The following is a 14,335-nucleotide window of genomic DNA, read 5'->3' on the forward strand; positions in this document are numbered from 1 at the left end:
AATCATATCAAATTTGTTCATCACCATCACCATCATTAAACTCATCATCTTCATCAACAACATTATTATCATCACCATTGTTACTATCATCTTCATCGACATCATTACTATCACCATTAAAAGAGCAACAACATGAAAAAGCTAAAATTAATCAAAATAATTTTCAAAAATCAACACCATTATCATCACCATTAATTAAAAGTACAAATATTAATAATAATAATAATACTAATAATAATAATAATAATAATAATAACGATAATAATAATTTTATATTTGGTGTTGATGTAAATAGTACAAATAATAGTCAAGAAATAGAACAAAGTAATGATGAAATTCTATTCTTTAAAGTCTGGAGAAACATTGTTTTAAGAAAAGAGATATTCTCACATGTTGTACTTTTCAATTTATATTTAAATTATGAATTCAAAGATTTAAAATCATTAGCCAATTTCAAATATAGATCTTATTTAACAAATATTTCATTTGGATATTTTTTTAACGAAGACATACCAGTCAATGCAATTCCAAAGAATGTTCAATCTATTCAATTCTCTTTCAGCTTTAACAAACCACTTCAAAAGGGTTCACTACCTCCACAACTAAAAAAGTTAAAATTTGGTGAAAGATTCAATCAAGCTATACAAATCGATAGTATGCCATCAAGTTTAGCCTATATACGTTTTGGAAAGTTCTTCAACAAACAATTAGAAGTTGGCTCATTACCAATCCATTCAGATCATTTAAAAACATTAAAATTTGGTTCATTTTACAACCAACCAATTTTAAATGGTTCAATTCCTTCATCAGTTTCTTATTTATCATTCAAAAATGATTTCTCTCAAGTTATCAATTGTAATAATCTTCCTTTAAATTTAAAACATTTAAAAGTTGGTTCAGGTTTAATTAATCCAACTGATGATGATCAAGATGTAAATAATTTTGTAAATAATAATAACAATTGTATATATAATAATAATAAAAATAAAAATAATAATAATATAAATCTTTTATCAATTCCAAAATCAATTGAAAAACTATCTTTTGAAAAGAATTTCAATGACCCAATACCAATAGGATCTATTCCAAACCATATAAAACATGTTGATTTGGGTTACAGTTTTAATCAAGAGATTTCTAAAGGTTTATTCCCCGACTCATTGGCCTCTATTAGATTTTCGTTTAAATTTAACAAACCAATCGATAAAGATGTATTACCATGCAATTTAAAATCACTCTCTTTTTCTCATATGTTTAATCAACAATTATTATCCAATAATAATAGTAATAATAATAACAACAACAATAATAATAATATTAATATTAATAATAATATTTTTCCAAATACAATTACTCATTTAGGTAAATATAAAACATATGATAACATTTATTATTTAAAATTTTAAAATAAAATAAAATAAAATAAAATAAAATAATTTATTAATATTTATTTCTTTTCTTTTCTTTTCTTTTCTTTTCTTTTCTTTTCTTTTCTTTTCTTTTCTTGCTTTTTTTTATTTTATTTTCATTTTGTTTAATAAATAACCAGAGTTTGGAAAGTTTTTTTCCCAGCAGTTGACGTCCGATATTTTGCCATCGTCTTTGACAAATCTAACTCTAAATAATGATTATAAATTAAATATAAACATTGGTAATAACAATAACAATAATGGTAATAAGAATAATAAGAATAACAATAATATAAAAATTAATTATTGAAATAATTAAAGGTGGATTATTTCTTTAATTTATGTTTAATAATATTTAAAAAATTTATTAAAAATGGGATTATTTCTTTAATTTATGTTTTTTGCAATCTGTAGAGTTTTTTTTTTGTTTTCAATTTTATTTGTTGTATTTTTTTTTGAAATTAAAAACCGATGATTTAATTTTGTTGTTTAGTTTTTTTACTAAATGGATCAAAAAAATTTATTATTTTTAAAAAATTTATTTTTAATTTTTTAATTTTATTTTTATTTTTTATTTTTATTTTTTTTTATTTTTTTTTTTTTCAAAAAAGATATTTTTAAAATGATTGCCCATTCTAAACAACCCTTTTTTTTTTTTTTTCAATCATATAAATAATTATTTATAAATAAAGAAATATTATTATATTCTTCCAATATTTGAAATTAATAACTTTAAATAAAATTAAATAAAAATAAAAATAAAAATAAAACCCACTTCCCAAAACACCACACACCTACGCATTCCCAAAAAATATTTTTTGCGATAATAAAACCACCCCACAATTACATATAAAGAAGTAAGCCATACTAATTTAGAAATAGTGATAATAAATATATTCGAAAATAATATAAATAATAGATAAAAATATTGTTTTAATATTTTTTTTTTTTTTTACTTTTTTTATCTAACTATTTTTTTTTTTTTTAATATAAATATAAATTAAATTCTTTTTTTTATAATTTTTATAGATACATATGTTTTTTTAAAAAAAGTTTAATAAAAAAATAAAAAAATAAAAAAATTTTAATAATAAAAATGTCAGTTTCCACAATAACAATTACAAATACTATTAATAATAACTCAGCTATTCTTAACAATAAGAACTCGAATAGTTCAAATGTAATAATAAAAAAATTAAGAACTTTATCAAATCAAGAGACTGTGTTTTTTAAAATCTTTCATAATCTAGTTATTGTTAAAGAAATATTTAAACATGTAAGATTATTAGAAGAAAACGACAAGTGTAAAATTAGTTCATTAAAAGAGTTTTACTATCACCCAATGAGGGAATACATATCAAATTTAACATTCGATCAAGATTTTAACGAAAAGATACCAAGAAACTTATTATTAAGTCCAACAATTAAAGCAATTACATTCGGGTATCAATTTAACCATACTATTAAAGAGTTTAGAGTTCCCAATTCAGTAATAGAGATTTGTTTCGGTCATTGTTTCGATAAACTGTTGGTTAAAGGAATGATTCCAAGTTCTGTTAAAACATTAACATTGGGACATATGTTTAATCAAGAACTAATACCAAATCAAAGTATTCCAAATGGTATTTTAAATTTAACTCTAGGTTATGGTTTTAATAAAAACATTCAAGTTAATAGTATCCCCTTTTCAGTTACATCATTAGAGTTGTAAGTATAGCCACCCATTAATTTTTTATTTTAATGATTAGTTTATATTAATATATTATTTGTTGTATAGAGGTCATTCATTTAATAAACCATTATCAAGAAAAGTATTACCTAGAAATTTAAAATCTTTAACATTAGGAGTATGTTGGGATCATTCATTAGTAGAAGAGGGCACAAGCTATCAATCAATACTTCCAGATTCTTTAGAAAAGTTAAAATTATTTGCATTTAATTGTCCAATTTATTGCGAAAACACCAAAAGATCACTGTTACCCAACTCTTTAAAGAATTTAATTTTTGTATCTAAATTTAACCAACCAATGTTTATAGGATCACTCCCCCCAAATATAGAGCACTTAGAGCTTGGTTTTCACTATTCTCAACTTATAGAACGTGGAGTACTACCTCAAAGTTTAAAGTATTTGAATTTAGGTAATAGTTTTTATTGGGCCATCGATAAAATGGGTATTATACCAAACCAATTGGAAAGCATAAGATTCTCACCATGCTCATTTCAAAAAATAGTTAGTCATGTATTCCCTCAAACTCTTCATACAGTTTCAGTTGGATATTACTTTAAAGATTTAGATAACGTTCCAAACTGGGTTAAAACATTAGAAGTATCAAAAGTTATTCCAAGCATACCTAAAACAATTAAAACCCTCAAATTTAGAGAAGATTTTAATAACCTAAATTCAATTTCTTCAATTCCTGACCATATCACAAGCCTAGATACTGGTGATATATTTAACCAACCTATAAAATGTGGTATCATCGCATCATCTATAACCACACTCAAATTTGGTGATGCATTCAACCAACCAATAGAAAAAGGTTCCATTTCAAATTCAAACATTCGACAATTAGAATTTGGTAAAAATTTTAACTATCCTTTAAGCGCACAATTATTACCCTGTAATTTAGAAATTTTAAAAATATCAAAACAATATACTAAAAAATATTTAAAAGATGTACCAAAATCAATTAAAATTATATTTAGCTAAAATACAAAAATAAAAATCATAATATTAATTAATTTTAATATTAATTTTTTAAAACTTAATTTCTTTTTTTCATAATTATGCAAATTTTTTTATCTGTTTGTATCATTTCTTTTCTCTTGGTTATAAAATAAAAAATAAAACAAGAATCTGAAATATTTTTTTAAAATACAGTCAATAGTAACTGGAATAATGGCTAAAAAAAGAATACCATTTTTTTTTTTAAAGTAAATAAAGATTTCCTTGAAATTAATTTTTTTTTAAAAATTTTAATTAAAATTTTTTTTCATTTTTATTTTTTTATTTTTTTTCAAGATCTTTTTTTTATTTTTTTTTAACCTCTTCACAAATATAATAATGGAGAAATTAAAATTAATAAAAAATGAAGCACTTTCAATTTTTTTTTATGAATATATTGAACTTAATTATAGAGAGTTGAACATAGTGGTTCAAATCGAAGATTTGGAATATTCAAAAAATAAAACAATAAAATCAGTGTATGTATTAAACTAAAGCTTTATAATTATCCATAGAATACTCAAATATTAACTCTGAAATAGTATTGTAAATGATTTTTTATACAAATATAGACTAGTTGTTATTAATCCTCCTGAAGGAACATTGAGAAAAAATTCAATAATAAACATTAGATACTTGGAATACTTTTCAAAAAAAAATATCAAAAAACTCATTATAAAGGAGTTTTCTAAATTAACTTTATTGGATAAACCAATCAGTTTACACTTAATACCCCATCCATGTGTAAAATATAAAAAAGTAGTTGACAATAAAGAAATTGTTCATCATAAAGAAAATTACAAATCATGTTCAATAGTAAATTATTTAAAAAGAAAAAAAACATATGACAGTTTAAATGGAAATGATAAAAAGAAAATTAAAACAGCCAATGATGATATAGCAAAAATAGACTATGTAGTTAATAATATAAACAATAGTGTTAATTGTAATTCTAAAAATTATTATAACAATACTGATAATAATAATGGTAATAATAATTGTAGTAATATTGACAAAAATAATAGCAACAGTGAAAATAGCAGTAGTGTCACAGTCATCAAAGAAACTCAACCTTTTAAATTAAAAAACATAAGCGATCATCTAATTGAAGCATATTTGTATAAAGGTTATAAGGAATTATATCTTTTGCTTTTTTTATATCCAAAAGGAGTTACTGGCCCATCTAATTTTTTTTCTAGATTATTAAATAATTTCAAATATATAGATAGTGGTTTAATAAATCAAAAAATTGATGAATATTTAATTAGCAATAACAATAACAATAAAATTTTCAAATTATTATCAATTTATATATTTTCACATTTAAATTATTTAGTTGGAAATAAAAAATCAGATATAAAAGAAATAAAAGAAATTTATAAAAATCTTTTAACAAAAATCAATAATAGGGAGCATATTAAATCAATTCATTCATTTTATAAAAGAATCAATAACAAAGATAAATATTATTCAATAAATAGTGACATTAGTGATTATTTAAAATTTATAGATCAAAGTGTTGAAATAGAAATAAGAAAATATAATTTTTATAGCTATCAACTGCAATACTCAGCACAAATAATTTCAATTGAAAATAATATAAACATAAAAACGATAAACTTTTTTCTTCATCAAAAAAACAATAATAATAATAATAATAATAACCCTTACAATAGTAACGAAATCATTAAAGTTTATGACCAAGAGGTTTTCAACCATAGTTTTTATTTAAAACCAGATTTATATTGCAACAAGAACATATTCAAAAGTGATTTCGGAAACAACCCAGAAGAATTCAAATATGGGAGTGATTCTTTAAAAGACTATGATTTCTACCGTCCACCTAAAAATGGGAACTATTCAATCTCGCCCTCATTAGAGTTGTTTAAGCTGTGCTTTGGTGTCTTTAGCAGCGGTTTATTCAAAAATTTTGACTGGGGTGAAGAAACTGATGAAACTAGAGTAATAGTTTCAGGTGGCTCCATTTCTGCATGTCTCGATACACTACCGATCGCAATTAAAAAAGAATTCATCCATTATAAAACAATCGAGCGATATTTATACAAATCAAAAATGCCGGTGCTTTTAGTAAGAAAATTTATGGAATTTGTTTTTGAAAGCTCCCGTTTAAAAGAATTACTTGTTGATAGATTCTTTGGTCAAAATTCACCCACCCTTGGTAGCGATGTGGATATATGGTTTATAGGCCAAGATTTAAATAGTGCCAAAATGAAAATTTATCAATCTATTGAAAATATTAAATCAAATTATAGAGAAGCCAACCCGCTTTTTGAAAATTCATTTTTATATGTTCGAACACGAAATGCATTAACATTCTTCAGAACTTACCCACAAAGAAAAATTCAATTTATCACCAAAATATACAAATCCGTGGATCATTTACTTTCTTCATTCGATATGAATTGTGCTATGGTGTTTTATGATGGGTCCAATGTGTTTATGCATAGAGAATCAATTGACTCATACAATAAAAGGTACAATATCGGAGGTCAAATTTTCAACCAACCCGAAAGATACCGAGTAGCCAAATATTTAAAAAGAGGCTTCTTTACATTTAGCAAAATTAAAGAATATGTCCAAGAAAGAAATTCATCTTACGTAGCGATTGATTCCTATGATTTTTATGATGAGCAGCGGCAAAAAGAAGGCCTTAGTATCGCCCAAATGAAAGATTTTTTAAATGAAACTTTCGGATGTAAAGCAGTTTCTGATGATCCATATTATTTATTGGAAAATCCAGAATTATTTGAAATATCTTTTAAGGAAAAATTTGATATTTTAACAAAAACTTTAATCGAATGTAAAGCTTGTAGAAGACACCGATTTTTTGATGGTAATCACAAAAAATTTTGCTCTCCTGAAGGAAATAGATGTTCAGGTTTTTATAATTTAAAAAACACATATGTGGGTAATGTGAGATCAATTGCACCATTTAAATATTCATTAGTACTTGGAGGAAGAACAGGTTTAGGTTTTCAAATTGCTTTTTATCTTTTAGATCTAGGTTTTACAGTATTTATAACATCAAGATTCCCAGAAATTACAAAAAAAAAAATTTCCCAACAAAAATTTTCCCCCCATTTAAAGAAACTACATATTGTTAAAGTCGATTTCAATGATAGAGACCAAACTGAAAACTTTATCAGGTATATCAAAACAACAATTCCACAATTAGATTTATTATTCAATACAATTAAATTTTCAAATAAAAATGAAAATTATAACTATTCATCAATTTTTAATCAATTAAAAACACAAGAAGAAAGTTTAACAGCCACCAATATAAATAATAATATGGATAATAATATAAATAATATAAATATAAATAATATAGATAATATAATTGAAAATAATAATGAATTTCAAATCAAAATAATTAATTTTAGTAATAAAAATATTATTTATAAATATGATTCCGAAACTGATGAATCAACTTCCACAACATCAACTACCAACCAAATTATAAATAATTCAATGGTGTTAACTAGTGAATATGTTAACTATATACATTATAAATTTCCAAAGCTAATAGCTAGCCAATTAATTTCAATAATTAAAAACCAAATGCAAAATAACGAACATTTATTTAATAAATATTGTGAAAAATATCCATTTTATTCAGATAGTTTTGAAGGAACAGGTATTATTTTTAATATTAATTGGAAAGAAGGAGATGAAATAGATAAAACAATAACTCTTCATAATAATACTAATAGTAGTGGTGCCAAAAACTTAGAAAAAGATGATATCCTTTATCTTAAGTATCCAGTGACCGATAAAGATTTTAAAAAATGCTATATCAAAAGAAAAGAAAATCAACTAATATTAAAAAGTAAAGGGTCAACTGAAAGTATCTGTTTAGGGATAATGCAACAAGCTTTTAAAAAATATCTATAATAAAAATAATATTACAGTTATTGTTACAAATATTGCAACGCAAATATGTAACTATATTTTTAATTTTAACAAACACTTTTTTTTGCCTTGATTTTTTTTATATTTTCTTTATTTTTTAAAAAAAACAAATTTTTATATTTACAACACATAATTAAATTCTAAAACTGTTTAATCCACTTTTTTAATTTAATAAAGTTGTAGTTTATTTTTTTTGATAATAGATATTATGAATTCTTAAACTCCCCAAAAAACTCTTACACCCACTTCAAAAATTAAAAAATTATAATAATTAAAAAAAAAATTATTTAAATATAAACCTCAATAATATTGTAATTATATTACACAAGGTTAAATTTGTAGTTTTCTTTTATAACTAAATTAAGCTTCTTAAAATTAAAAACAACTTAACCAATTTTTTATATTTGTTCCAATAAAAAAGTTGTACCATTTTTGTATGTTCTATTTTTAACTGCTAAACCATATTTATTTTCTATTGATTTTAAAAAAGTATATATAGAAAATTTATAGATTTTATTATAATAATCAAATAAAAAATTATTATATAAATTAAGAAAAAAAAAAACAAAATTAAAAAAAAAAATATATTTAATACTTTTTATAATTTCATTCTTTTTCGTTCCATCAAAAAAAAATTTATATACTAATAAAATGACATTAATTGGTAAATATTAATTATAATAAATAAAAATAATTATATTTTTTTTATTAATTATTATTTTTATAGGTTCAGTTTCTTCAATGAGTAACCTTAGTTTTATTTATAAAACAAATTCTTCCTCTTCATTTTCAATATCGAAATCATTACAATCATCAAACAAAATACAATGTGGAAGTGGGTGTGGTCCAATTGGCATAGTTCCTCATTTGGTAGGTGGTGTTTTATTAACCACTGGTGATTTAGTTAATACAGTCGGAAACACAGTAGGAGGTCTTGTAAATGGCCTAATTGGAGATGGAGGAAACTATGGTTGTAATTAATTATGTTTTATAGATCTTTTATTCCTTTATTTATTAAAAAAAAATATTAAAAAAATAATAAAATTTATATTAAATATTGATTTATTTATTAAAATATTTCAAGATAAAAAAGTTTATATAATATTTATTAATTCTAATATTATTTTATTTATTATTTTTATATTTTATATTTTATATAATATATTTATAGAAACATTTCGACCAATAAAATTTGTAATTTAGTTACAGCCGCATCCCCCTCGGCTACTTCCTGCGATGTTGTTAATCAAAGAACCAAAACTAACCATAAAAGAGCCAATAAATGCACCAGTGTAAATAAAAATATCCCCAACTAACAATTTGCCACCACTTGTTCCACAACCACACTGTATACTATTACTTGATGTTTGTGCTGTTAATGCTGACACGGCAATAGTATTGGATGATTTACTAATTGACCTAACATTACCAATTGACGAAATTGTACCTATATTTTGATTTTTTGTTAGAATTTATATTTATTTAAAGGAGATAAATATATTGTAATCTTAATACTATACTTAATATTGTCATTTTAAAATTTTTATTTAATTATAAGAATTAATTTTATTTTTTAATTGAATGAAATAAATAAATTTAAATTTTTTAATATTTATATTTTTTTTTTCTTAAACAATTTGTAATTAAAAGAAACTTAATTAAATCTACAATTAGTTTTTTTTTTAATTATTTATTGAATTTTTTTTCTTGCATTAATACTTTACTTATTTGAGCTATATCATTCAAAATATAATCATTTACTTTTATTAAATTGTATTCATTATGGTGGGGGTTCTTTTTGATATTTTGAAAAAAAAAGAAAAAATAACACACACATGAACACCGGTGCATACACATGACATTTTTATTATGTGATTATGTGATATTTTTTAATAAAAAAGGAAGAATTTTAAGTAAATATTGTTAACTATACACTTTTAATACAAATTTATGATTGGAGCAAATACTATAGATATATAAAAAATAAAATCATTATTTCTTTTCTATATTTAAACGTTACACTATATTAAAAAGATATCATTTAAATAGTATAGAAAATCATTGAATAATATAATTTTATTTTAGAATACAAATTTAATTAGAATTAATAAAAAATTAATTTTTTACATATTTAATTTTTTTACAAATTTTATATATTTGGGTGAATGTGTGTTGTGTGTTTAAATACGAGTGCACACACACATACAAAGAATTTATAGGTAATAAAATTCAAAATAATAAAGAATAGGAAGAATTATAATAATAATTATAATATAAAAATGATTATTATAAAATTACACTAACAATCATTTCGTTAGTGTATGTTTAAAAAAGGAAAGGTAGTTATAAAAAAAATGGGTTTATTTTATAAAATTTTAATTAAGAAATAAAAAATAGAAAAAAAAAAAAGTATAAATAGATTTTTATATTATTCATCATTAATAAATAAAAACTCAATTTATTAAAAAAACAACTATAAACAAAATAAAATGACAATATTAGGTAAAATAAAAACTATAAAAAATCAATAAAATTAAAATATATGTTCATTAACTAATATTTCTATAAATATTTATTCTATAGGTTCACTTGTTTCATTAAGTATCAAATCAAACAAAAATTTAAATTCATCACAATCATCATTAAACCATTCATTGGTATTAGGTTCAAATAGTATACAATGTGGTAGTGGCTGTGATAATAACGGGACTGTCCCACACTTGGTTGGTGGTGTTTTAAATACCACAGGTGTTTTAGTTGGGTCTGTTGCTGGAACTGTGGGCAATCTTGTTGATGGTCTAATTGGAAGCGGTGGAAACTTGGGATGCTATTAAAAATAAATATTAAGCTATATATCAAAAAATTGTAAATAAATAAATAAATTAAAATAAATTTGTAAATTTTTAAATTGTTTTATAAAAACAATTAATTTGTTTTTATTTATTACTCTATAAAATATAAATAAAATGAGAAAATATAATAAAAAATAAAATAGAAATAATTGTTGGGCTCTTTGATTATCTCATAATCTATAAATAAAGAAAATGTGAGCTTAGAAAAAAAAAGATGTTTTTATTTTTTTTTTGTTTTTTTTAAGCTATATAATTTGCAAATTTTACAAAAGAAAAGATCTAGAGAATCTTTCTAATCCATTCTTTATGATCAATTTTGGTGAAATCCTCTTCACTTGAAATATTATTCAAATACTTTGTTAAATGAAAAAGCACACTATCACCATACTTTTTTGCGTCTTTAATTTTGAATGGTGGTACATGAACTCCCTGTAATAAAGAGAAATAATTTAATATTATTAAAATGAGTTTATATAACAGTAAAAGGTTTTGGTTTTGAAAATAACTTACATTTTTTGGGTTCATTGCAAAATTTTTACTTAAATCATCAACATGAAGAGTGTTTTTTGAGGTAAAAAATTTTCCAAGGTGTTTATGAGTCCAAATGATTTCTAAAGCTTTAACTTGATGTTTGATTTTAGTTCTTTCTTTACCATTAACATTACGATAGGATGTTACTTTAAACATTAAAGTTTGATCCATTACAAAACATATTTTGAATTTTGGATTTGTCAATAATCCCAACTCTGTTAATTTAATTTCAATCCATTTCCAACTTGTTTGTGACCAAATACCAATGTCATAGTTTTGATATGACTGAACTAAAAACTCTTCTAAATGAGGTCTTTTCATATCTATGAATAATATAATATTTATTACAATGTTAATATATGCATAACTATTAAAGCTTTATGATAAGATTACACTTACTTTCCACATCTTGATCTTTGAAGTCTAAAATTGTATGGTCTAAATCTAAAACTAAAAGCTTTTTATTTGGTCTTGGTTCATTAATTAAAGAGATGTCACCACATCTCAACTTCATTTCATTTAATTGAATTTTGTTCTTTTCAATGTGAGAGATTTCATCAGAGTCCGGGATATAATCAAATTCGAAATCATTAAATACTTCGTCATCTATATCCTTTGGTGTTTCTGCAATAATATTTGATTCTGGAGTACCCATCATAATCACACTGTGGCCGTCTTGAATTGATAATGTCCCAATTACCATATCATCAGTTGGTTGTTTACCTTTTGATAACCCCAATATTTTTTGTCTTTTTGATAATACATTTGTCATTGTTTCTAACTGTCTCTTTAACTCGAACACTGTACTGCTTTTATTAATTAATACTTTATATTCTTTACCGTTCCATTTTGTTTTTATTGTAATATTTTCTTCAGTTTTAATGATAGTCTCTTCTATTGTTTTGCCAGTTGTTGTTGTTGTTGTTGTTGTTTTTGTTATGGTATCTGTAGTTGTATTGCAGGTTATTGATGTTGACGTTAAATCATCTATGCTATTACTGCTATCTATAACTTTAATATTACCATTACTACTATCTGATGTTGTCTGTATTGGATTTAAAGACGAAGTAATTATACTATTTAGTGTAGATTCTGATGATGGAGGTGGTGCTGATGATATTGTATCCATTATTATTATGTTTATTTATTATGATATATTATGATTTATTGTGATATTTTATGATATTTTAAATTTTATTATGATTTTAAATATAAATACAAAAATTTTACAGGATAATTATTTCTATATTTCTTTTTTTTTGTTTGAGAAATAAATAAATATTATTATTATTATATAATGTAGGAATATGTGTGTGTATATGTAAATATATATTTATGTATATATTTATATATATGAATATTAAGGTGTGTGTATGAGTGTGGGTGTTTTTGTATACAATAAATAACCAAAATAACCACTTTTTTTTTTTTTTTTTTTAATATTTATGTTTTTAATTTTTTTTAAATTTTTTTTAATTTTAATATTATTTTTTAAATTTATTTTTTTTTAAATTATATATGTTGGATAAATACCAAAATTAAAATAAAAATAATTTGAATTTGAATAAATAATTAATTATTTTTTGTGTGTTTTTACATATTATTTTAATTTTACTTTTTTTTTTTTTTACACATAAACAATTTTAAATATAGATTATTTTTTTTTTCACCCTCAATCTCTCTTTATTTTTTTTTTTAGTTTTTCTATTTCTTCTTTTTAAAGCTTTCAAATAAAAAAAATAATAAAAACATAAAAAAAAATAAAATAAAAAAAAAATAAAAAAAAAATAAATTTTTTTTTTATTTTTTTTTAAAATTTTTTTTATAAAACAAAATTTTTAAAATTTTTTTAAAATTTTTTTTTACTTCAAATTCAACCATTTATTAATTAAAAAAAATAAACAAAATATAAACAAATATAATATTTCGAATTCATAAATAAACTTCGAAATAAAACATATCATATTTTACAAATTATAACCCAATCATACATAATTCAAACATATATATATAAATAGATTAAAATGTCAAACCCAGATACTAAAGTATGTCTCAAATAGTAAAATTTATTTATAGTTATATTAGTTATCCTATCTAGTGCTACAGTTGTAACAACTTTATATTAATATAAAAAATAAGATAACTAATAGTTTATAATAACCACATCAATACAAATACAAATTATATAAACTTTCACTAACTTCTTTTTTTATTTTTTTCTAAAATAGCCACCAATGACTGAAGAAGAACAAAAATTTTTTGAAAAATATGGTAGATTACCAAAACCATCAGTTCAACTTTTACAAAAGAAGGTTAGTAGTAATTATATCAATATTCAATTATTGAAATTTCATAGATTATAAAAAAAGAAAAAAAGTAATCGAGATGGAATAAATTGTATTAATCATTCAAATTTTATTTTATATAGGAAAAGAAATATTTTGATTCAGCCGATTGGGCCAAAGGCCAAAGTGATGCCAAAGAAGTCAAACAACCATCAGAAAAACCAATCAAAGAATAAATATAAAATAATAATAAAAAAAAAACCCCAAAAAAAAAAAATTATAATATTATAAAGATATTACATGTAAAAAAATAAAAAAAATTTTTTAAAAAGTTCAAACCCCCAAAAAAACAATTTGTAGAGTTTTTTATATCTATTCTTTTTTATATAATTCTATTTATTTCAGCTCTAATATACACATTTATTATTTTCATTTATAAAAAAAATAAATTTAATTTTTTTTTATTTTTATTTTTTTTAATTTTATTTTATTTTTATTTTTTTTTAAAATAATTTAAAAAACTTTTTTTTATTTTTTTTCTCACACATTCTTTCATATTTTAAACCATATTTATTTATTTGTATTTTACATAATCA

At 21.8% G+C, this 14,335-nt stretch overlaps 8 protein-coding genes across 8 annotated transcripts; 6 read left to right on the forward strand and 2 right to left on the reverse strand.

Annotated features, from left to right (window-relative positions):
* On the forward strand, window positions 1-1,719 carry DICPUDRAFT_83605 (uncharacterized protein; the record flags this gene model as incomplete). Its single annotated transcript, XM_003292960.1, has 2 exons — window positions 1-1,362; window positions 1,550-1,719. Coding segments are annotated over 2 exons (1,532 nt in total), but the record flags the coding sequence as incomplete, so codon positions are not given.
* Window positions 1,720-2,505: 786 nt separating this feature from the next.
* DICPUDRAFT_83606 (uncharacterized protein) lies at window positions 2,506-4,120 on the forward strand (the record flags this gene model as incomplete). The annotated part of the gene is made up of 2 exons (XM_003292961.1): window positions 2,506-3,116; window positions 3,187-4,120. The coding sequence occupies 2 exons, from the start codon at window positions 2,506-2,508 to the stop codon at window positions 4,118-4,120; spliced, it is 1,545 nt and encodes a 514-aa protein (XP_003293009.1).
* A 354-nt stretch (window positions 4,121-4,474) lies between these two features.
* DICPUDRAFT_157802 (uncharacterized protein) lies at window positions 4,475-8,291 on the forward strand (the record flags this gene model as incomplete). Its single annotated transcript, XM_003292962.1, has 3 exons — window positions 4,475-4,614; window positions 4,708-7,988; window positions 8,275-8,291. The coding sequence occupies 3 exons, from the start codon at window positions 4,475-4,477 to the stop codon at window positions 8,289-8,291; spliced, it is 3,438 nt and encodes a 1,145-aa protein (XP_003293010.1).
* A 431-nt stretch (window positions 8,292-8,722) lies between these two features.
* DICPUDRAFT_157803 (uncharacterized protein) lies at window positions 8,723-9,052 on the forward strand (the record flags this gene model as incomplete). The annotated part of the gene is made up of 2 exons (XM_003292963.1): window positions 8,723-8,735; window positions 8,799-9,052. 2 exons carry the CDS (start codon window positions 8,723-8,725, stop codon window positions 9,050-9,052), a joined length of 267 nt encoding a protein of 88 aa, XP_003293011.1.
* A 218-nt stretch (window positions 9,053-9,270) lies between these two features.
* DICPUDRAFT_41415 (uncharacterized protein) lies at window positions 9,271-9,522 on the reverse strand (the record flags this gene model as incomplete). The annotated part of the gene is made up of 1 exon (XM_003292971.1): window positions 9,271-9,522. A coding segment is annotated over one exon (252 nt), but the record flags the coding sequence as incomplete, so codon positions are not given.
* Window positions 9,523-10,560: 1,038 nt separating this feature from the next.
* Window positions 10,561-10,905, forward strand: DICPUDRAFT_157805 (uncharacterized protein; the record flags this gene model as incomplete). The annotated part of the gene is made up of 2 exons (XM_003292964.1): window positions 10,561-10,573; window positions 10,655-10,905. 2 exons carry the CDS (start codon window positions 10,561-10,563, stop codon window positions 10,903-10,905), a joined length of 264 nt encoding a protein of 87 aa, XP_003293012.1.
* Window positions 10,906-11,202: 297 nt separating this feature from the next.
* DICPUDRAFT_157806 (uncharacterized protein) lies at window positions 11,203-12,583 on the reverse strand (the record flags this gene model as incomplete). The annotated part of the gene is made up of 3 exons (XM_003292972.1): window positions 11,203-11,352; window positions 11,434-11,777; window positions 11,854-12,583. The coding sequence occupies 3 exons, from the start codon at window positions 12,581-12,583 to the stop codon at window positions 11,203-11,205; spliced, it is 1,224 nt and encodes a 407-aa protein (XP_003293020.1).
* Window positions 12,584-13,478: 895 nt separating this feature from the next.
* Window positions 13,479-13,975, forward strand: DICPUDRAFT_157807 (uncharacterized protein; the record flags this gene model as incomplete). Its single annotated transcript, XM_003292965.1, has 3 exons — window positions 13,479-13,499; window positions 13,683-13,766; window positions 13,883-13,975. 3 exons carry the CDS (start codon window positions 13,479-13,481, stop codon window positions 13,973-13,975), a joined length of 198 nt encoding a protein of 65 aa, XP_003293013.1.
* Between the last annotated feature and the right edge of the window lie 360 nt (window positions 13,976-14,335).

Source organism: Dictyostelium purpureum (genome assembly GCF_000190715.1).
Source record: "Dictyostelium purpureum unplaced genomic scaffold DICPUscaffold_388, whole genome shotgun sequence".
NCBI lineage: Eukaryota > Evosea > Eumycetozoa > Dictyosteliales > Dictyosteliaceae > Dictyostelium > Dictyostelium purpureum.